We start from the raw sequence: 25690 nt of genomic DNA on the forward strand, positions 1-25690 counted from the left end.
TCCAAAAGTCGTATGATCGTACCTTCAATAGCAGACAGCATTCCAGATATATAGAGTTCAGTGTCACAGCCTAATAGAGTTCAGTGGTTACGTTCATTCTGCTGAGGCCTTTAGATTTTGTTATGTCACCATGGTAACCTGCTGCGCATATGTACTGTTATATACGTACCTTTATTCCCATTAATTTACTATTCACACTTCTTAAGAGGTGGATTATCCTTTTTACGTGATACAAAATAATCGTTTGTTTATCTTTGGTGACAGTTGTTCATTGTAGAAAAATTTTAAGTGCAATTTATTTTGCTTTTTCATTTGATTGAACCAGTATTTTCATTAACATGATAGAATTAATTTCGATACCTCTTAAAAAACCGTCCGATGTTGACGTGATAAAACCAGTAACTAATGTTATCAAATCTACATATAATTTCGAACAAAACGGAAAAAATTTTTCAGAGGCTATTAATGAATTTAGCAAAATGAGAAATAATGCACTATGGGGAGCTTTTGAGAAACACGAAAGTTCACTAGAATGTGTTTACAGGTAAGACATTATTTTAATGGTAAATATGGAGAGAATTGAAGTATTTTATTGAAAAATTAAATTTCAAGTAGCCTGTGTTAACAAATGAATTAATAATTATGGATTTACTTGTTTCTGTGGTTCTGAAATAAATTTCATATTTAATTAAAATTCACAAAAAAATAATAACGAAAACGTTAGAAATATTAGGAATTTTTTTGAAATTTTCTTTGAACGTAATTTTTATTCTTTTATATAATTATAAGTTTAATGAGTCATTATATGACTCACAGGAACCTCATATAATACGTTTAAGATAATTTATAAAATATTTGATTTTGCGAATTCGTTCAGATAATGCAATTGTTATTTTTATGAAAATATATATCAAAAATAATAATTACTTTAAACTGTCATTTTATAGTTAACTACGTCATTAACCATATAGCAATTGATGAAGTAAACGATGTAACCAACGTACAGAAAAGAAAAAAAGTATTAAATATAGTTTAATGATAAAAACGACATTCGAACAAATAGATTTTAATAAATTTTTTTCCTATGTTTCAAATTAAAATAATAAAAAGAAAATTAACAAGCAAAGTAAAAATAAAAACTAATAATAATTGACAAAAAAAATTCATAAAATAAAAATACTGTAGCGACGATAAAATTTTTGAATAATTTCGAGTTATTTGTTTTTTTATTATCTTCAGTGATGTACTGCTTGCAAATCTTATTTTTTATAAGTTTTTTGAGTTTCACATTGTGCGATTCCAGGTGAGATTTTGACATTTTCGGAGTAGGTTAACCGATTGCAATGAAACTTTGGAATTTTGTTATATATATCAAGACTAATCTTTAACGTAAATTTCAGCTTAAAATATTTGTTAGTTTACGAGATTTGCAATAATAACAAAAAATTTTAAACTGCTATATCTTCCGTTCTAATAATCGGATTGAGGTCTACTTTTTTTAAAATATCAAGGAAAATGAGAGGAATAAATTTCTTTCAGAACAATTTTTTATAATTTTACTACTAAAAAAATTATTAAATAATAATTGAATAAATTTCACGCGACAATTTAAAATTCAATCACTTAAACGCTAAAATGATCTTACCAGTGTTTTCTTTAATGTTCCAAAGGAATCCAATTGTAAATGCAAGTTTAAATTATTTAATTTTAATAATTTACGAGTATAAACAATTGCGATTTCTGCTAGTTGACGTGCAGACGACATTGCGCACGCAGCATTCTCTTGTAACCAGCTGACGTGATTCGTGGACTAAATTGACTACGTGAGAATGCTGCGTGCGCAATGTCGTCTGCACGTCAACATGCAGAAATCGCAATTGTTTCTACTCGTAAATTATTAAAATTAAATAATTTAAACTTGCATTTACAATTGGATTCCTTTGGAACATTAAAGAAAACACTGGTAAGATCATTTTAGCGTTTAAGTGATTGAATTTTAAATTGTCGCGTGAAATTTATTCAATTATTATTTAATAATTTTTTTAGTAGTAAAATTATAAAGATTGTTCTGAAAGAGATTTATTCCTCTCATTTTCCTTGATATTTTAAAAAAAAGTAGACCTCAATCCGATTATTAAAACGGAAGATACAGCAGTTTAAAATTTTTTGTTATTATTGCAAATCTCGTAAACTAACAAATATTTTAAGCTGAAATTTACGTTAAAGATTAGTCTTACTATATATAACAAAATTCTAAAGTTTCATTGCAATCGGTTAACCTACTCCGAAAAAGTCAAAATCTCACCTGGAATCGCACACGGAGAGAAAAATCTGGCTTTTATAGTATGAAAGTAGTTCTTACTATTCCAGCATGAATTTTTCCTACAATTAGAGCAAGAATTCATGCGTTCTCAGCATGAAAGCAATCAATGGTAAAAAGGTATGTTGAACATACTCTCATAGGAAGAACTTCATGCTCTGAAAGCAGGAGCGCCATGCGGCAAAAGTATAGAACACAGTCCTACTAGGATTGCAGGAGTCTCATGCTTTTTCGGTATGAGACTCTTGCAACAGGAGTTTAAGCCACGCCCACTTATATACTTTGCGTGAAAACGTTAGCGACGCATGGGCTATTCATGAGACAATTTTAAAGTAACATATATTCTAAATTTCTGTTATTATTAAAAGTTTATGCAGAAAGTATCCAATATTTGATTGTTTTTCAAATATTTCAATAAAAATGTTTAATAAGTTTATTTTTTTAAAAATATTATTTATATTTATCAGAAATTTAAATATTTAAAGAAAGTTCATTCCATCTTTCCCAAATGTAAATTATTCTAAAAATCATAACACATTTCAAAATTTCAGAAATTTGTATACGTTCTTCACGCATTCAAAAATTCAATAATTCTTAAAAGTTTAAACTGTTCTATTTGTATATTTTAAATTAAAATTATTGGATAAATCAATTACTTCCCATTATTTTATTAAGTATAAATTTATTTCATTATTATAATGTTTGATACACCCAAAAAAAAGTAATCTTAAATTTAGAGCAAAATTCCTCTTCTAAAATCCTCTGAATATTTCCTCTTAAAATACGAATATTCCATTTCACTGTAGAATATTTTTATTCTTTGTTGTAATGGAACAATGACGAAAGGAGTACTTTTGCATTTTCCTCTTCAATTACGATTTTCCTGTTTAAATTTAGTATATTTGAAAAAAGAAAAAGTAAATACATGATATTGATTACATTTTTTTCCTGTTTGACGTTTGCGCTTTTGTTTATCGAAACTGTCAATTTTCGTATTTTGTCATAATAGTGTTGTGTATAAATATACAGAAAATATAACCTCTCGATGAATCTACGAAGCTGAGGTACGCAATGTTTATGATAAACGATTTTTTAAGAATTAATTTTTTAAAATAAAAATTCTATAATTTTTTGCCTAAAAAATATTTTTTTTATAATTTGCTGATTAATGAAAACTACAAGAAATATTTTTTAGGTAAAAAATTACAGAATTTTTAATTTTAAAAAATTTAGTCTTCAAAAATCGTTTATCATAAACGTTGCGTACTACAGCTTCGTATGAATCTTCATTTCTTACTAATTACATTCTCATCATAATGAGAAGGTATTACATTTGGGCGATTTTGAGCCTTCTCTAATTCCAGTGAATCTCGACGTTTTGAGACTTTCTGATGCCGAAAAAATGGGTCTTAAAAAAATGTTTGTCTAATGTATGTCTGTATGTATGTATGTCTGTAGACAAATTTTGTCCGACGATAACTCGAACAAATTTTAATGAATCGACTTCAAATTTGGTATACACTTTAAGTGTACCAAAATCTCGCCTGAGTTCGTTGACCAGACGATTTCGTCAAAAATCAACAAAATTATTCAAATTTTGAGTTTTTAAAAATTTCAAAAATTCTCATTTTAAAAAAAAAAAAAATTTTTTAATTCTTTTTCGAAAATTACGACTAAAAATAAACACTTTCTTCCTTTGACAATTTTTAATAGCGATTAAAACAAAAAAGTTATACCACTTTTTTAAAAAAAGACAAAAAATGACAAAAACGGATGAAAAATGGGTAAAATGCAGAGCAAAATCACTTTATTTTGAAAAAATGTGTTCAAATATGTATTATTTCTCTTTAAACCACCTTTAATTAACACAAATAACAGTAACTTACTCATAATGTTTCGAATTTTTTTTTTTTTAATTTTTAATTAAAGATTAATTTTTTACATTCTCATCATAATGAGAAGGTATTACATTTGGGCGATTTTGAGCCTTTTCTAATTCCAGTGAATCTCGACGTTTTGAGACTTTCTAATGCCGAAAAAATGGGTCTTAAAAAAATGTTTGTATGTATGTCTGTATGTATGTATGTATGTATGTCTGTCTGTAGACAAATTTTGTCCGACGATAACTCGAACAAATTTTAATGAATCGACTTCAAATTTGGTATACACTTTAAGTGTACCTAAATCTCGCCTGAGTTCGTTGGTCAGATGATTTCGTCAAAAATCAACAAAATTATTCAAATTTTGAGTTTTTAAAAATTTCAAAAATTCGCATTTTTCAAAAAAAAAAATTTTTCAATTTTGTTTTCGAAAATTCAACTAAAAATAAACACTTTCTTCTTTTGACAATTTTTAATAGCGATTAAAACAAAAAAGTTATACCACTTTTTTAAAAAAAGACAAAAAATGACAAAAACGGATGAAAAATGGGTAAAATGCAGAGCAAAATCACTTTATTTTGAAAAAATGTGTTCAAATATGTATTATTTCTCTTTAAACCACCTTTAATTAACACAAATAACAGTAACTTACTCATAATATTTCGAATTTTTTTTTTAATTTTTAATTAAAAATTAATTTTTTATATTCTCATCATAATGAGAAGGTATTACATTTGGGCGATTTTGAGCCTTCTCTAATTCCAGTGAATCTCGACGTTTTGAGACTTTCTGATGCCGAAAAAATGGGTCTTAAAAAAATGTTTGTCTGTATGTATGTCTGTATGTATGTATGTCTGTAGACAAATTTTGTCCGACGATAACTCGAACAAATTTTAATGAATCGACTTCAAATTTGTTATACACTTTAAGTGTACCAAAATCTCGCCTGAGTTCGTTGGTTAGTAGTCCGTGATATGATATCTGCATGTTTGAGCTGCGATTATGTTACTTATGGAACAGTTACACCTTGGGTAAAATATTTTTTATTTTGCATTTTCCGAATTACACAATCCTGATTGGTTGTTCGCAAATTAATGTTATTGATATTGGACAGCTTATGAGGGTTTGGCATTTCTTAAAATCAAAGTAAAAAACAATTTTTTACCAAAAGTGTTAATCCTCAATAAAGGTACATTCGCACCTCGATAGACAGCGTTGTTACCTACTTCTAATATTAATATAACGTTAACGTGATGACGTCACAATGCTAGTTTCAAGTAGAGGCTACAGGAGCTTCTACAATAGCTCCGTTTGGCAACTCCAAGTCCAAGTCGCTTGGAGTTGGTTGCGCACGCATGGTGTTGCCAACTGTCGCCGAGTTGAAAATGTAAAAAAAAATTGTGCGTTATCTCGTGCTCACGAAATAGTTGAGGTTATGTACCTTTGAAGCTGTAAACACGCTGTAAAGTTTAATAAATTATTTGTTGTTGTTGCTGTTGATGTTTCCGCCGTCTCATCGTTTTTTAAAGAGAAGAAAAATATAAATTAAGTTAAATTTTTCTTTTATAAATAACAAAATTTTTTTCCCTGAATAATACACACATGCAATGAATTTAATATTTGTAATATATAAATATAGTAACAATCCGGCAGCCCCCTTCGGGGGCGGCCACATTCTTATCACACGCTTCGCGCGTAGGGGCTCGCTTCGCTCGCTAGTTTGAGCGCGCCCGGGGCGCGCGAAGGATGTTCGTCCCGCTTCGCGGTCCGATATTGATACACGCTTCGCGCGCATTGTTTAAGCATCGCGCTACGCGCTTTGTTTGTTTATTACAATTCAAAACCTAGTAGAATTAATTGCTTTTTAACTACACTGTGTAATTCAAAAATTTTTCAATTACATTCAAAAATTGTATTAATTATACTACCAGAAAGTAGTTGAAAGACCCAAGAATCCATTTGGTAGAATGAGATTTTGTAGTTGTTTCAGACTTTGTAGTTGATTTAATTAATTTTGAAGTAAAATGTCAAGAAGAAAGAAATTATTTTTATTAGTTTTATTAAAAAGAGTAAAATTAATTACACACAGAGTTAAAATAAGTACAAAAGTAGTTATTTTAAAAGGGGAGCTTCATATAATCGACTTGTTTTGAAAAATTTATTAGAAACAACTCATAGTCTTTATTAAAATGCGTTAAATTAACACGGAGAGAAGAGATTTAGTCTGTTCTACTAAACACGTTTAGTCCAGATTTTACTAAACAGCGTAGTCAGAGGGACTACTACAGTTCTGTCACACAAAAAAATTTACCGACAGAATAAAAATGCACAAATCTGATTGGTTGTCCACAATTAACCAGATTGCGGACAACCAATCAGATTTCTACATTTCGTTTCTGTCGGTAAATTTTTTTCTATCGATAATCGTGTAAATTTTTTTACTAAACAGTATCGTTCATTTAACTGAATGTTTAGTCCGTCCAAAATGAACGATACTGTTTAGTAGATTTAACTGAGATAGTAGTAAGATCTACTACGCCCTTCTCTCCGTGAAATTATACAAATAGATAAGTTTTAAAGGTATTAGAATACATTTTTTATTGAGCAAAAAAAAGAGAATAGCGGCACTGCAGCTGTTCAAACTTAGTTCCTTAATTTTGCGCCGTTGATTGGCCAGGTCTTTGTAATTAACGGAAATCGACAAATCAAATTATTTACTAAAATAAGATATTCCGCTTTGAACTAATTTCAATTGAGTAAAAGAAAAAATTAATTGAAAATTTAAAAACATTAAAAAAAAGAACTTTAAAGTAAATGCATTTTTAAATCAGCAAATTTATTATATGAGGTTTTGCCCTCATGTTTTTATTCATAAAAATTTTTTTGTACAATTTATATAAGTGAAATTTTTGGTTTTTATAAATTAAATTTCATTTTCTTAAAGTACTTTGACTTTAAGGATAACATTCTCATCACGACACTCGCATTTCACGCTCGAAAATTAGAAACATACAATAGGAAAAGTAGGCATTCATTAACTCATTAATAAAATTTTTACAGGTAATTTGAGGCTATATCAAATAGTGTACTAAAAGAACCGAAAAATTTTAAATAAACAATTTACAAGCATTAAAAAAAGGTTTGTTTAGAATTTTTGTTCAGTTTTTTTAATTTTTTCAAATCTTAACCCTTCAGAATACCTTTAAATGCTAAAAATATCGGGTCAAAAATGTTTCAATACGCCATTTTGAATATTTAAAAACTGACTTCAGAATCGTAATGAGCGAACTGAAAAACCAAGGAGTAGAAAGATTTATTTAAATTTGTTAAAAGATTGTTGAAAAATGAATTTTCTCTTAAAAAATAGCAATGTTTATACTTAGTTAATTTATAATTCTTTATAATTTTGCCTGCTACACTTATTATTTTTGTTTCACTTCACAATGCTTTCGTTATAGTGGAAAAAATGTTTTATGAATACTGCTTCAAAAACTTTAAATCTATAGAGAGGAAAGTTGCTAAAAGAAAAGGTGTCAAAATAGGTTAAAACTGTGCCGCAAAAAATTAATGAGTAAAATAACACATCGAAAAAAATTAAAAAATTTTGTTACCTTAAACGTAATAGAACATAACTTTTTTAACTTTTTTGTTTTAATCTGTATCGAAAAGGGTTAAAGAAAAAAAAGTTTACTTTTGGGAGTATTTTAAGAGAAAATTAAAAAAAAAATTTTTCAAGAAGAATTGAATTTTTTAAAAATTTAAAATTTGAATAATTTTTGAATTTTTGGGCGGATTAGTCTGTCCAACGAACTCAAGCTTCATTTTTACATGTTGAAAGCGTGTACCAAATATCAAAGCGATTCGTTAAGATATGTTCAAGTTATCGTGGGGACAAAATGAGTCCACAGACAGACTACAGACAACAAACAGACGGACAGGATTTCAAAACATACTTTTTTGGCATCAAGAGGTCTCAAAACGTACAGATTCACTAAAATTTGAAAAAAGTCAAAATCGACCAAAATGAATACTTTCTAACTTATGATGAGAATTTAAAAAATCTACAAATAAATGAATTTAAACCAATTCAAAAGTAAATAATCGAAAAAATACGAAATTGTGGTATAAACAACGCAATATAAACTGTTTTAAAATAGAGGAATTTTTGAAAACAATTGCAATGTTTGGAAATGGAAAACAACAGTTGGAGTTATAAAAAGAAACGTCGAGATTCACTGGAATTAGAGAATGCTCAAAATCGCCCAAATGTAATTCCTTCTCATTATGATGAGAATGTAAAAAAACCACTGCAAAGTTGAAGTTTACTTCCTAAACGCTTGTAATAAAACCTTAGTCTTGAATTTTGAAACATACTTACAATTAGTTAAAAATTCCTGTATATAATCCTTAAAGGATTTCTAGAGGTTACTATATAGGATTCTTATAGGTTCCCTGAGGAATCCTGTTAAGAATTCTACACAGGATCACACTAGGATCACTTGCAGGATATTGGAACAGGGATCCTGTACAGGAACTTTTGCAGGAACATTAGTTACTAAATTTCCTTTGCAAATTTCTGTACAATAAAAATTATTAAAAGAATATATATATTTTCCATTTAAAGAAATTTCTGCATTAAAATAAATTAAGCTACCAAGGAAATTAAAAGCTATTTAATATTTTTGAATCAGTCGGAAGCTGTATTGAATTCGCATTATTAAAAATAAATCTCTAATTGAGTTTGATTCAAATCATATTTACATTTTTCAAGCTATTCTTCCTGATTACCTGTAAGTTGAGATACAGTGGTATGTTTCTTTTCAATTTTAAAGGCAGCAAATCTAACATTTCAGCGTAAAATTTATTTACAAAGTTCGTTTATTAAAAATTATTAAATTTTGTGTGAAATATGACAATATAACTTAAAATTTTTCGATATAATTCAAAATTGTCTGAACAGATGCATTACATTTTTTATTAATAGCAAATTATTCATGGAAATGAATTTTTATTTAAAATCTTACATTCCAATTCAAAAAGTTAAAATAATGAATCCGCATTCTTAAAATTCCTGATTCACTAGACGGTGCATTTAATAATCATTTCTTTAATGACTAGTTATGTTAGATAAAAGATTGTACATAGAATTTTAATTAGAAATTTATGATATATGTATTTCAACGAAAATTGCCTTGCAAATAGGTCAATTAATGTGTTTTTAAATTTTCTTTAAGTATGTCATATTAGTTCTAAAGTAAAATTAAGATTTTTTAATATAAAATTTGAATTGGAATTTTATAAATGGCAGCAATCTAGCATAAAAATCGTTTGTGGGCTCAAAACGGTCCAAAAAAAAGTTTCCACAGAAATATCATATAATTGTATTAAAAGTTTTTGGGGTCATTGAATTCAAAAAGGTCAGATTTAAAAAAATCTAAAATAGCGGACCTAATATGGCTACCCAATATGACGGAAAAATTTCAAATTGATTCCATTCATTTAAAATTCGGTGCTACGGGGTTTTTGGGGTCGTTGAATCAATTTTGGGGATAGATTTAACAGATTCAAAATTTGGACTCTAGACGCCAAAAAAACACCAATACCGAATTTTGAACGAATCGAATCAATTTTAAAATTTCCTCCATATTGGTATGCAATTTTGAATTTTTTAAATTTTACTTTAAATTTGGATTCAGCGACTCCAAAAACTCCCAAGTACAAAATTTTAAACGCAACAAATCAATTTGAAATTATTCTGCCATATTGGGTTCGCCATTTTGAAATATTTAATTTGAACACAAATTCCGATTCAGCGAGTTAGTAACCGAAAACATAAGAAATTCTGGTATAAACAACGCAATATAAACTATTTTGGAATAGAGGATTTTTTAAAAAACAATTGCAATGTTAGGAAATGGATAACAATGGTTGGACTTAAAAAAAAAACAAAAAAAACAAAGAATTCGGTATTTTATGAGTAAGATACTTTAATTTATGTTAATTTAAGGTGGTTTAAAGAGAAATAATACATAGTTGCTCATATTTTCTCAAAATAAAGTAATTTTGCCCTGCATTTTACCCATTTTTCATCCGTTTTTGTCATTTTTTGTCTTTTTTTAAAAAAGTGGTATAACTTTTTTGTTTTAATCGCTATTAAAAATTGTCAAAGGAAAAAAGTGTTTATTTTTAGTCGTAATTTTCGAAAAAAAATTGAAAAAATTTTTTTTTTGAAAAATGCGAATTTTAGAACTTTTTAAAAACTAAAAATTTGAATTATTTTGTTGTTTTTCAACGAAATCATCTGGCCAACGAACTTAGGCGAGATTTTGGTACACTTAAGTTGTATACCAAATTTGAAGTCGATTCATTAAAATTTGTTCGAGTTATCGTCGGACTAAATTTTGTCTACAGACATACAGACAGACAGACATTTTTTTAGGACCCATTTTTTCGGCATCAGAAAGTCTCAAAACGTCGAGATTTACTAAAATTAGAGAATGCTCAAAATCGCCCAAATGTAATACCTTCTCATTATGATGAGAATGTAATAAAAAAATATACAATTAATAAGATGAACTGTCAATACAAATTTTTTTTTATGTTTTTTATTGACATTATAATAAAAGTTTTTCATCATTTTGATTTCACAATATATTAAAAAGGTATTTTCATGAACATAACCTTACAATATTTTTACATTTTATCACATGAGAAGAGCGTAATCATAAAATGGAATAATTAAATTTTAAAATATTTGAAAAATAATGGAAAACGTGCGTTGACATATTTATTATATTTTTAATTAAATACGATTTTTAAAAATAATTTAACTTAAGATTACATTATTCTCATTAACAGATTATTTTACTATATTATTCTAATGTAATTTTCAGAATTAAATTCAGATTAGAGTATTTAGATTATAGTGTTTAAAATGTTTGTAGAGTCTTAAATGTTTTTTTTTCTTCTAATAAGAAATCTGTATGTCAGGGAAAAAGTTATTATTTACATGGAAAAATGGAGAATTCAGGAAATTGGATTACAAAAATATTATGGCAACGCATAAAGAAATTAACTTTTTAAAGAATTATCACATATAGTAATTATATTCAATGAATTTTAGACGAAAAAATTCATTCATAAAATATTAAACTTTGAAAATTATCTGCATTCTCTACACCCAAAAAAAAGTAATCTTAAATTTAGAGGAAAATTCCTCTTCTAAAATCCTCTGAATATTTCCTCTTAAAATACGAATATTCCATTTGACTGTAGAATATTTTTATTCTTTGTTGTAATGGAACAATGACAAAATGAGTACTTTTGCATTTTCCTCTTCAATTACGATTTTCCTGTTTAAATTTAGTATATTTGAAAAAAGGAAAAGTAAATACATGATATCGATTACATTTTTTTCCTGTTTGACATTTGCGCTTTTGTTTTTCGAAACTGTCAATTTTCGTATGTCATAATAGTGTTGTGTTATAAATCGAAAGACCAAAATGGAAAAGAGAGTCGAAGATTTGCTAAATGATTTAAATCTGGGTGGATATATTGAATGGAGGTATAAATACAGAAAATATAACCTCTCGATGAATCTTCATTTCTTACCAATTTTCTTAAATATTTGCGTCGAACTTCTTTGATATTTGCAACTAGCTATAGCATTTTTTATTATTATTGTAATTAAATCTAATGTATTGATGCTCAGCAAAAAGCAAGAAATATTTTTCAGAAATATTTAATTAAAAACCAATATTTCATTCTTTATTCCAGGAATCTATTATAATTTACCTTTTTTGAATGTAAATAATTAAATCTTATTAAATATTTATTATATTATTCAAATTTTTTTTTTTTCTTATAACTCCAACTGTTGTTTTCCATTTCCAAACATTGCAATTGTTTTCAAAAATTCCTCTATTTTAAAATAGTTTATATTGCGCTGTTTATACCACAATTTCGTATTTTTTCGATTATTTACTTTTGAATCGGTTTAAATTCATTTATTTGTAGATTTTTTAAATTCTCATCATAAGTTAGAAAGTATTCATTTTGGTCGATTTTGACTTTTTTCAAATTTTAGTGAATCTGTACGTTTTGTGACCTCTCGATGCCAAAAAAGTATGTTTTGAAATCCTGTCTGTCTGTTTGTCGTCTGTAGTCTGTCTGTGGACTCATTTTGTCCCCACGATAACTTGAACATATCTTAACGAATCGCTTTGATATTTGGTATACGCTTTCAACATGTAAAAATGAAGCCTGAGTTCGTTGGACAGACTAATCCGCCTAAAAATTCAAAAATTATTCAAATTTTAAATTTTTAAAAAATTCAATTCTTCTTGAAAAATTTTTTTTTTTAATTTTCTCTTAAAATACTCCCAAAAGTAAACTTTTTTTCTTTAACCCTTTTCGATACAGATTAAAACAAAAAAGTTAAAAAAGTTATGTTCTATTACGTTTAAGGTAACAAAAATTTAAAATTTTTTTCGATGTGTTATTTTACTCATTAATTTTTTGCGGCACAGTTTTAACCTATTTTGCCACCTTTTCTTTTAGCAACTTTCCTCTCTATAGATTTAAAGTTTTTGAAGCAGTATTCATAAAACATTTTTTCCACTATAACGAAAGCATTGTGAAGTGAAACAAAAATAATAAGTGTAGCAGGCAAAATTATAAAGAATTATAAATTAACTAAGTAAAAAACATTGCTATTTTTTAAGAGAAAATTCATTTTTCAACAATCTTTTAACAAATTTAAATAAATCTTTCTACTCCTTGGTTTTTTAGGTCGCTCATTACGATTCTGAAGTCAGTTTTTAAAAATTCAAAATGACGTATTGAAACATTTTTGACCCGATGATATTTTTAGCATTTAAAGGTATTCTGAAGGGTTAAGATTTGAAAAAATTAAAAAAACTGAACAAAATTCTAAAAAAATCTTTTTTTTAATGCTTGTAAATTGTTTATTTAAAATTTTTCGGTTCTTTTAGTACACTATTTGATATAGCCTCAAATTACCTGTAAAGATTTTTATTAATGGGTTAATGCATGCCTACTTTTTCCTATTGTATGTTTCTAATTTTCGAGCGTGAAACGCGAGTGTCGTGATGAGAGTGTTATCCTTAAAGTCAAAGTACTTTAAGAAAATGAAATTTAATTTATAAAAACCAAAAATTTCACTTATATAAATTGTACAAAAAAATTTTTATGAATAAAAACATGAGGGCAAAACCTCATATAATAAATTTGCTGATTTAAAAATGCATTTACTTTAAAGTTCTTTTTTTTAATGTTTTTAAATTTTCAATTAATTTTTTCTTTTACTCAATTGAAATTAGTTCAAAGCGGAATATCTTATTTTAGTAAATAATTTGGTTTGTCGATTTTCGTTAATTACAAAGACCTGGCCAATCAACGGCGCAAAATTAAGGAACTAAGTTTGAACAGCTGCAGTGCCGCTATTCTCTTTTTTTTGCTCAATAAAAAATGTATTCTAATACCTTTAAAACTTATCTATTTGTATAATTTAATTTAACGCATTTTAATAAAGACTATGAGTTGTTTCTAATAAATTTTTCAAAACAAGTCGATTATATGAAGCTCCCCTTTTAAAATAACTACTTTTGTACTTATTTTAACTCTGTGTGTAATTAATTTTACTCTTTTTAATAAAACTAATAAAAATAATTTCTTTCTTCTTGACATTTTACTTCAAAATTAATTAAATCAACTACAAAGTCTGAAACAACTACAAAATCTCATTCTACCAAATAGATTCTTGGGTCTTTCAACTACTTTCTGGTAGTATAATTAATACAATTTTTGAATGTAATTGAAAAATTTTTGAATTACACAGTGTAGTTAAAAAGCAATTAATTCTACTAGGTTTTGAATTGTAATAAACAAACAAAGCGCGTAGCGCGATGCTTAAACAATGCGCGCGAAGCGCGTATCAATATCGGACCGCGAAGCGGGACGAACATCCTTCGCGCGCCCCGGGGCGCGCTCAAACTAGCGAGCGAAGCGAGCCCCAACGCGCGAAGCGCGTGATGAGAATGTGGCCGCCTCCGCAGGGGGCTGCCGGATTTTTTTCTTAAATATTTGCGTCGAACTTGTTTGATATTTGCAACTTGCTATAGCATTTTTTATTATTATTGTAATTAAATCTAATGTATTGATACTCAGCTAAAAGCAAGAAATTTTTTTCAGAAATGTTTAATTATCTTTATTTCAGGAATCTATTTTAATTTACCTTTTTTGATTGTAAATAATTAAATCTTATTAAATATTTATTATATTATTCAAATTTAAAAAAATTATTGGTTCTCTTGACATTAATATTACTAGAAATTTTTTTTGTTGAGGTTTTGATATCAACATTTAATTCAATGTGTCAAAACTGTACTTTATTATCAATACATAACCATTATTGTCTAATAATTTATTCAAAACCTGTGTATTACGGTTATTTTCAACTTGTCAAAATATTAGAATATTATTCTTCCTTTAAAAGGATTTTTGCCAGAGGAAAATCCTTCTAAATTAAGATTATTACTTTTGATACCAAAATTAAGAGGAAAATATGCATTACATTTAGAGTTATCCTCTAGAATGAAGATTACTTTTTTAAAGGTGTACAATTTTACCTTGATGAGAAGTTTCTATTTCATTAAGTAAGATCAAAATTAGTTTTTATTAAATATTTTTGGTGTAATGAAAACTTGAAGATCAATGGTTTGTATTAAAAGTTGATCCTATTTGTGTATTTTCATTCCTAAAATTTAAAACATTTTTACAATACTATATACAATACTATATTTACTACTATAATCATTTTGAACTATGTAAATTTAAAGGGGGCGTGGCTTAAACTCCTGTTGCAAGAGTCTCATACCGAAAAAGCATGAGACTCCTGCAATCCTAGTAGGACTGTGTTCTATACTTTTGCCGCATGGCGCTCCTGCTTTCAGAGCATGAAGTTCTTCCTATGAGAGTATGTTCAACATACCATTTTACCATTGATTGCTTTCATGCTGAAAACGCAAGAGTTCTTACAGATATCGCTAGAATTTTTTGACTAAAATTGCATGAAAAAGTTTCATACCTTAAACGTATGCCTCCTCATGCTATAAAAGCTAGATTTTTCTCTCCGTGCACCATTACAAATTCATTATGAAAAATTGAAAATACAAAATGGCGGAAAAAAGTAAGAAATTGAATTTTTCTTAATAAAAATCTATCAAAAATACAAATACTAATCAACTTTAATGTACCTTTTCTTAAAATACTCAGGAAAATTTGTTTATTATACTGAAATAGAGAAAAGGGGACACATTAATAAGCTCTAAAAGAAATTTTTTAGAATTATGATTTAATACTTCTATAAACAAGTTATAAATTAAAAAAAACCGCGCAAGTGCGTGTTGCACTCGCTCTAAAACCGAGAATCCGTATACCAATACAAACTTGATAGTTTGTTAGGGAGGGTTAAAGTACCTTATTCCGCATTATTCAAAAAAATTTTATATCTTTCCTTATTAACTTATAACCGTGACCTCTTATCATTTTTGCATAATATGCAAAACATATGTATACACGGAGAAAAAAATCAAGCGTTTGTAGTATGGAGCTCTCTACCCTGCTAAAAATAAATTCAGAAATCAGTCTCAAAACGTCAGAAATCCTAACGTTTTGAGACTATTTTGATGTTTTGTGATGCTGCACAGTGGGGCAGAATGCTGAAAACGTGCCGAAAACCTCAAAACATTCTTTGATTGATATAAAACATGGTAACTATATGTTTTTGGGGGCGCTGATTACGAATCTAAAGACCGTTTTTAAAAATTCAAAATGGCGGATTAATTTTGATAAAGTTAATGGATTTTTATAAAAATGAGTTTTAGGGGGGTTTTTAGGTCGCTGATTACGAAACTAAAGTCAGTTTTTAAAAATTCAAAATGGCGGATCCAATATGGTGGATTAATTTTGAGAAAGTTAATGGATTTTTATAAAAACAAGATTCAGGGGGTTTTTTAGGTCGCTGATTACGAATCTAAAATCAGTTTTTAAAAATTCAAAATGGCGGATCCAATATGGTGGATTAATTTTGAAAAAATTAATGGATCTGAACAAAAATGAGTTTTAGGGGGGTTTTTAGGTCGCTGATTACGAAACTAAAGTCAGTTTTTAAAAATTCAAAATGGCGGATCCAATATGGTGGATTAATTTTGAGAAAGTTAATGGATTTTTATAAAAACAAGATTCAGGGGGTTTTTTAGGTCGCTGATTACGAATCTAAAATCAGTTTTTAAAAATTCAAAATGGCGGATCCAATATGGTGGATTAATTTTGAAAAAATTAATGGATCTGAACAAAAATGAGTTTTAGGGGGGTTTTTAGGTCGCTGATTACGAAACTAAAGTCAGTTTTTAAAAATTCAAAATGGCGGATCCAATATGGTGGATTAATTTTGAGAAAGTTAATGGATTTTTATAAAAACAAGATTCAGGGGGTTTTTTAGGTCGCTGATTACGAATCTAAAATCAGTTTTTAAAAATTCAAAATGGCGGATCCAATATGGTGGATTAATTTTGAAAAAATTAATGGATCTGAACAAAAATGAGTTTTAGGGGATTTTTAGGTCGCTGATTACGAAACTAAAGTCAGTTTTTAAAAATTCAAAATGGCGGATCCAATATGGTGGATTAATTTTGAGAAAGTTAATGGATTTTTATAAAAATAAGTTTCAGGGGTTTTTTTAGGTCGCTGATTACGAATCTAAAGTCAGTTTTTAAAAATTCAAAATGTCGCATTGATTTTTTAAAAAGTTAATAGTTCTTTATAGAAATTAAGTTCTATGATTAAGAATTCAAAGTCAGTTTTTACATATTTAAGTCACAATAGTACCAATAAAATATAAATATTTTACAGAATTGACTATTAAATGTCACCTCAGGTGATACCCTAACCAATAAATTTGTTGTTATTTTTTAGAGACACGTAATTGGTCAAAATCGTTTAAGCTCATTTCGAATATTTTATTTAAAAAAAGTGTCCATATTTTTCATTACTTAATTATTATGAATAAAATAATATATAAAAAAAACCATTTTATTGTGATTATTTAGTTTTGCAATTTTTTAATTAAATTTACTGGAAGACGGAAACGTAATTATGATTTAAATATATAAATCACTATAAATTGTTTTTTCTAACTCAGAGAAGGTCAGAGAATAATGCTATGAATGTCAAATACTTTTTTTATAAAAATTTAATTTTAGGGTTTTCGGCACGTTTTCAGGATTCTGCCCCACTGTGTGTTGCTGACTAATTCTGAATTAAGTGGTTTTTATGGGCTTTATGTTTCTGAAAAGTGACTATTTCTCTCTACGTTTTATTTTTTTGTAAAAAGGGTCGTAAGGGAGGTACCAAGGCCACTTAGACCCACCATATAACTCTATTATGTTAAGAAAGCCATTAAATTTGTAAAAAAAATTTTTTTTATATTTTTGGTATTATTGATATGAAAATGAGATATTTGGAAGATTCAATTTTTCAGGATTCTAGACATACAAAAAACTCTATAAATAGTTAAAAATTAAAAAATTGAATAGTTAATTTCTATGAAAATTTTAAATATGTATTTGAAATCCTCAGGACAATTTTTTTTATTTCTTTCAAACCTCTTATTTACTTTTACCCACTACAATTTAGCTTTTGTATATATTCCCTTCTTCCAACAGAAAGGTCCTTTCGAGGGTCCTTCAGGTTTTATGACTTTTTAACGTAAAATAAAATAGTATATTAACATGAGGAAGACAGACCCATTTACGGAGAGGGCGAATGTGTTTAGCACGAGTCGAGCACTGAGATGAACGAAGCCGTAGCCCAAGCGCCGAAGGCGCGAGGGTGAATGCTAAGTGATTCGCAGTGCTCGTCAAGTGCTAAAAATTCAGTCCTCTCCGTAAATCGGTCCTTCCCCATGTCATGCAACATATTTTTTATCACGAATGCACGATTTCGACAGTTTTGTGCCCCGTCCAGCGAGTTTAAACTTCAGGTTTTTGAGTCAATGACATCCCGATTAGTATATCTAGCAGACATGCAGGTACTGTCTCACAGAAAACATTGACCTGCGTGCGCCGGTATGGAGCATGCGCACAGCAACAACGAAAGACAATGTAAATGATTTGTTTCATGTGTGTGACGTCACGTTTTTACTCCCTAGAGTGTAAATTTTTAATTTAAGCGCACGCGCGCACGCCGCTCGAAAAGCTGGAGTTTAAGCTCGCTCGGTGGGGCGTAAAACTGACTAAATCGTGCATGTGTTATGAAAAATTATTTAAATTTAAAAAAATAGTTTTTTAAATGTTATATTTGTAATTATTAGATTTTAACGATTCCAATCATATAAAACTTTATGCAAAAACTTTAAAATTACATAATGATTATACAACAATCTACTCCATTAATTAAAATTAATTTTCAATAATTTAAAAATATTTGCAAAAAATTATATACCGTTGTAATTGTATTAACATGTACATTACAAATATAATATTTAAAAATTATTTTTTTCAAATGCAACAATTTTAAATTTTGCAATGAAAAGCCATAAAACCATAAAAGATATAGATATAAATATATATGTAGATATATAGATATATATATATATATATATATATATATATATAAGGCCTATACTTTTTTTGTCCTTTTCTAACGTACGTATTATATACATATGAGAGATTCTTTTTCAATCGCCCCAGCCCAAAAAGTCAATGTTCTGGGATTGGCTTCATACTTTGGTAAATTGTTGTCCTATATGATAGTAATAAATCCCTAAAATATAAACTAATTAAAAAAATATTTGTAGAAAGTAGAGGGGGTTGAAGTTTTGACGTTAAGGGTAACATTGTCATTTTCAAATCCGTTTAACTATGACAAAAGTTAATGGATTTTAATTTATCTATAATGAATTTTATTGCATTTTTCACGTACTCTTCAAAAATGTATACGAAATTAAAAAAAAAAAATTTTAACCCCTTTTTTTTCAAAATCAACCCTTATTTTTCGATTTTCACCCCTTCGGGTATTTTTTTTTTTTTTTTTTTTATTTTCATTGGAAAGCTGAGGTTTTTTCCCATGAGCTATGTAAATATGAAAATGGGACAACAATAATTTTGTGAGTAACAGAATATTAAAGTAGGCGGTGCCGATAAGGGGTGTACCTGGAGATCATCTTTGAGGATTTAGATAGGCACCGCCTAATTTAATATTATGTTTCTCACAAAATTATTGTTGTCCCATTTTCATATTTACATAGCTCATGGGAAAAAACCTCAGCTTTCCAATGAAAATAATAAAAAAAAAAAAAATTCCCAAAGGGGTGAAAATCGAAAAATAAGGGTTGATTTTGAAAAAAAAGGGGTCAAAAAATTTTTTTTTAAAATTTTGTATACATTTTTGAAAAGTACGTGAAAAATGCAATAAAATTCATTATAGATAAATTAAAATCCATTAACTTTTGTCATAGTTAAACGGATTTGAAAATGACAATGTTACCCTTAACGTCAAAACTTCAACCCCCTCTACTTTCTACAAATATTTTTTTAATTAGTTTATATTTTAGGGATTTATTACTATCATATAGGACAACAATTTACCAAAGTATGAAGCCAATCCCAGAACATTGACTTTTTGGGCTGGGGCGATTGAAAAAGAATCTCTCATATATGAAATCCCGTTTGTAAGACAAGGACAGAAAAGGGAAGGCGTCATTGACTACGACTATATTATTAAAGTACCTACTTCAAATTTGTATTTATTATTTTATAGTCAGCTAGTTTCCTTACATTTAGTTATAAGAAAGAAACTTATGTTGAAAACCTTTTTTTTCCCACTGTGCTGACTGTATATATATATATATATATATATATATATATTTTTGAACAAATTTAGAAATCGCTTGCTATTTCACATAAAAGTTCATTTTTTTACAACTAGATGAGCAAAAAACTTCTGGTCTCTTGTAAAATAGAATATATGAATTGATCGCTCAATTAATCTCTGAGCGAATTTGATCAAGTTTTCACTCAATATAAGTTTGATTTGAACCAAATATTGGATCTAATTATAGTCCAGTATGCTAAAAAGAGAAATTAAAATTAGTAATTATTTAGTTGATTTGTGGAAGAATTATGTTAAATTGAATTTTAATAATATAGTAATTAATATATGCATACTTATTAATTAATTTTCATCATTATAAATAATTATAATAGTGATGAATGTGCTCAAACTTGAGCGAATAACCTGATAAAATTCGCTCAGAGTTTACTTAAGACAATCCGACAGTATCTTATTAATCTAGACTATTTTATTTCTATTACACATATTCTTTTAAATTCGAATTCAAATAATATTTACATACAAATTTTTTGTTTAATTAAATATTTGCTGATGCAAATTTTATTATTTGAATACATTAATATATGATAATTTGACTAAAAATGTTTTTTGATGAATATAACAATATACCTATTATAACTTTACTTGTTAATTTTTAAAAATTAAATTTTTTTTAAATTATCATAATAATCATAAACAAAATATGTTGATAAAATTGAAAAAAAGTAATAAGATCTTTTATTTTCATAATACCGAATTCTACTTTTACGATCTCAGTTAGGTTAGTTAGCTCACGGGTTAGGTATTCGGTTTGCGTTCGTTAGGTTGTGAGCCGGTAGGAGTACGAAGCACCAAATTTAGGTACTTTATTTTTACCTCAAAATGAAAGGTTTAAGCAAAAAAAATTTAGATCCTAAGTTAAAACATGATATGCCTTGTATTTAGACTAACTTGACTGGACTACTAGTAAATTACCATGTCACGCGGTGTTTCAATTTGAACAGTAGCTCATGTTCTCTTTTGTCATCTATAAAAAATTTAATTTTTGTATTTTATGACCAAATTCATTATTTATACTAAAATAAGAATAATTAATTTTAATCTGTTACGTTCACAAAATCTTTTTCAAAATCATTATTTAAAATATCTAATAATAATGATAGTAATAATTATATTATCTTAGTGTGGTATAATATTGTGTAAAATGCATAATATTGTATAACCTATTGTATGGTATGATTGTTATTGCATTATTATATTAAACCTAAAATTAATACGAAATTAAAAAGTGCAGTATAAACCAATACGGCAATTAAAGTTCATAAGAGGTCAAGACTATCACCACAGTACGTGACCATTAAAAGTCGTTCGCTTCTACAAAGAATAAGAGTAGAAGACCGACACAATGTTGCATATTTTTCGCACTCTGTAGACACATGCATATGGTGTCATACGAGGTCATCGCGGTCAATCACCTGATCACATAATCTGAATCGATTAAAGATCAACTAATCTTAGAATTAACGTATATTAATTATTTAATTAATTAGTATTATTGTTATTATATTCCATTATACAAAATTAGTGTATGTTTGTATGATTGAATGTTTATATGATTTTATTATTAATTTTACAAAAATAAGACCTTTTACATGACTTACATATTTATTTATTTATTATTATTAACAATTAATATTTTTATTAATATCTTAATTAACTAAAAATAACTGGAATATATATAAGTCATGTAATAAGATCATTTTTCCAAGAATTGTCTGGAGGAGAAGAACCAATGCATTTCCCCACTTTTTACCAAGGAACAACAATGACTCCTCCCCATCAGATGAATTCTTATTGGTCATTATAAAGCAATTTAATTCAGATTGGGTAACAGTGACGATATAAATTATTTAATATGTTGATTGGCTATTTAAAATCGTCACAACGTCACCTTTGCCCCGTCACCCCTATACCAAAGGGTATAAAAGCCTGGAAATTCTCCTCCAGAACCGATACATTTTTCTGCGACAGTTTACTTCAGACAGTTGTCTGTGTTTCGGTCTTCTGTACTTTAATATTTATCCCATCAGTAATAGATTCGTTTATTTATTCCGAAAGCGGATTCGGGCCTAATTGTCAAAATTAACAATTATATGGCATGGTCCATACGAACCATTGTACTCGGTATAATTTATTTCGGATTCTGATGTAAAATCTGGTCAAAGATCGGCATTCGAGTATTTTTACTTTCGATAAAAAGATAACCAAAATCTCGTACCCGTATTGACTTCCAACCAATTCTAAACCTTGTTAAAATATCTAAACACATAATTTATTTAACCATACTACGTATACATTCCTTCGAGGAAAGCACATAAGTAAGTTGTGAGTAATACTTGGTTGTAATACTTTATTATACTTATAATTTAATTTGACTTTATATTTGAGTTCTTATTATAATAAACTAATATTCTCTTGCATATCTTTATATTTTATTTTCTCTTAACCTTTAATACTCTTTTCTGTCAAATAAGTAAGAACAATTTCATAACGGTCCCCATAGGGCTGAGGCAAGAAACATTCCTACAAATAAATAAAAATAAAGCACGAATATTGCATTCGTGTGAAATATTTGCTAACGACTTCCGAAGTATAAAATACCTTTTGACTACGCTTACCTTCAAAATTAAATATAAACGTAACAAATCATCTATATAAAAAAGTTTAAAGCATTAAAAAAGATTTATTGTTAAAAAGTTATTTTTTTACAAAATGATTTAAAAAACGCGAAACTCTGCGATTTAGATTTTGTGAAAAACATTTTCTTACATAATTTTAAGTGATAAAAAAGATGTGACTGTCAGATTTTGTCGTCATTTTTGTCAATTTCTCAGCTCGTTCCCGCGCACCGTGACCGGAACCTAATTTTTTTTATAAAATAGGTGCATAAATTCAGTTTTTTTTCAAATTGCCGCATTCCATGACATTTTAGCATGAAAGCTGACAAAATTTCTGACAATTTACAAAAAAGTACCATGCAATAGCTCTGATAGTTTCCGATATACAGTCTCTCAAAGTTGACCCTTTTGAGATTTTACATACAGTGGTAATAAAATGAGATTCTATGTAAAATTTCAAAAGGGTCATATTTGAGAGACTGTACCTCGGAAACTATCAGAGTTATTGCACTGTTCTTTTTTGCAAATTGTTAGGAATTTTGGCAGCTTTAACTTTCCTGTTGGTCAATTTTTTTAAAAAATTATTTGTTTCAAAGCTATATTGGAAAAACTGAAAAATCCCTCATTTTAGCTAAAATCTCGAAAAAATATGTTCTTTGCGGAAGCTACATCTCGATCAATTTTTAAGCTACAGGATTCATTTTTTATCAAATTACTCAGAATTTGATACGCTTTTTTTTATAATAAGTATTTTTATGCTAAAATGTCATGAAAGGCGGCAATTTGAAAAACCTGATTTTTTTGCACCTATTTCTTAAGGGGGGACTCATGAGTTCGATTCCCTGCGTTTGCAAGATTTTCTTCGATAGAGGTAAATACAGTATAACCCCGTTTATCCGAGGTCTCGATTATCCGAGGTGGTGTCCCTGTAGTAAATTCTGCATTCTGCGAGTCTAGTCCGCGTCATCCGAGTTATTTTTAATTTTAGTTATTTTATAAATATGAGTTTATTTTTGATAAATTCAAATTGTTTAAATTATTATGGAATATATACAATATTATTTTTTCGTTTGTTATAAATAATAATTGTTTAAACAATAATAATGTTAAATTATCATACATATTTAACAATTCGGATTATTCGAGTTTTCGCCTTATCCGAGGTAGGTCTGGTCCACATCAGCTCGGATAACCGGAGTCCTACTGTAAATATAATAAATTGTAAAAATAATAATTGAGTATGTGTAACGTAAAGATAAAAAAATGTTGTACGATAAATGATTTTTATTTATTTTTTTAATTAAAAAATATTGATTTTTTTTTAATTTTCAAATATTTGTAGTCAGAATTCATGAGAAGTAAGTCAGGAATCTTTAAAACTATTTTAGAGAAAGAAATGTCATTTAATATCACAAATAGTCACAGGGTTTAATGATTTATGGTATGGCCAAAAGAAAGGGTCAGCTCCGACCCTCATAAAAAATCTGACTACTATTGACGATTCTCTGACTAAACCTCACTTATTGTGGTGTTCTGTGACTGCAATCGTAACAAAAACAGTCTCAAAACGTCAGAGATCCTGACTAATTTTTTGACGTTCTGTGATTTTATTTTTAGCAGGGTATGTTAATTTTGTATGGACGTTCCTGCTTAAGAGGCGTGGCCTTATACTACAGTTGCATGAAACTTATTCAAATACAGCACAAATTTTACGCATATGGCGCATGTAAATTCTTTTGCGAAATAGGGATGACTGTTCATACTACAAACGCTTATTTTTGTCTCTGTGTACTAATTTGTATTTCCCCAGGTCCAAATTTGTAGAAATTAAGGGAAGGTTCCCATTGCACAGTGGGGCCAAATCGAAAAAAACCGGACATTAGACCAAAAAGTAAAGTAATCGTTTTGAAAATCATTACTCGGGGGTTTTCGGGGTCGCTGATTACGAATCTGAAGTTAGTTTTTCAAAATTTAAAATGGCGGATCCAATATGGCGGACATAAAAATTAAAAGATGGTCAAATTCCCTTAAAACTTGTTATACGGGGGTTTTCAGTGTCTCTGAAGTTGAATTAAAGCTTTTTGAAATAAGAAAATAGTAGTTTTTTCAATTTATAAGTTTTTAATTTACTTGTCAAATACAAATTTTACAGTAAATTCGACAGTCAATATAAACATAATGTCAGTGCAAAGGAGTGGAATAGTTAGTACAAAAATTCTTCATCATAATCGGAGTCCAAATTTGAAATCTCTGATTCACTTGTACTACTGTCGTTCAGTTGAAACTGTTTATTAATATTTTCGTGCACAGGTGCAGATGGCGATTTGAGTAGCTGTAAAACTTCCTGTGACAAAGATTTCAATGACAACCATTTATATGTACCGCATCGGATTCTGAAAGATAATTATTTTAAATTAAAATTTATTATTAGATGTATTTAATAAACAATAATCTACAATATTTGAATATAAATAACTTTCTTCTTAAAATAATATAATTACAGTTTTATTAAAAAAATTTAAGTATTGAAAAAACAACAAAGTATAGATACTTTTGTAAAGTATATTGTATATAACAATAATCTATAATGTGCTAAACAAAAAGTTTAAAATTTTAAACCGGTAAATTACTGCTGCTAAGGAATGTTTTCGGTAGTTACTGCGTGAGAATACTCAAAGTTTGATAGTCGTGATCAAGTAATTTAAAAAGTAATATTTCTCAGTTTTTAGGTAACATGCTGCAATTGGCTAATTAATTAATTGATTAACAAATTAACTGAAAGAAAAACTGAAAAATATTACTTCTTAAATCAGTTGAGCACGACTGTCAAATTTGGAGTATACTCACACTAACTACCAAAAACATCCACGCTTTGTACGTTGTCATACGCACTGTACACT

General features: G+C 28.0%; 1 protein-coding gene across 3 annotated transcripts in view; it reads left to right on the top strand.

The window, feature by feature from the left end:
* The first annotated feature begins 151 nt into the window (after positions 1 to 151).
* Positions 152 to 25690, top strand: part of LOC127282314 (programmed cell death 6-interacting protein) — a 177553-nt gene continuing 152014 nt past the window's right edge. For 2 of the 3 annotated variants that reach the window (XM_051306483.1, XM_051306484.1), the window contains exon 1: positions 152 to 544. In XM_051306483.1, the coding sequence (XP_051162440.1) occupies positions 339 to 544 (206 nt within the window). In that variant the 5' untranslated portion in view covers positions 152 to 338. The remainder of the gene's footprint in view (positions 545 to 25690) is intronic. The other variant, XM_051306485.1, reaches the window with a different exon arrangement.

The sequence above is a fragment of the Leptopilina boulardi genome, unplaced genomic scaffold, assembly GCF_019393585.1.
Source record: "Leptopilina boulardi isolate dan_hultmark-lab unplaced genomic scaffold, ZJU_Lbou_2.1 LbouV2_297, whole genome shotgun sequence".
NCBI lineage: Eukaryota > Metazoa > Arthropoda > Insecta > Hymenoptera > Figitidae > Leptopilina > Leptopilina boulardi.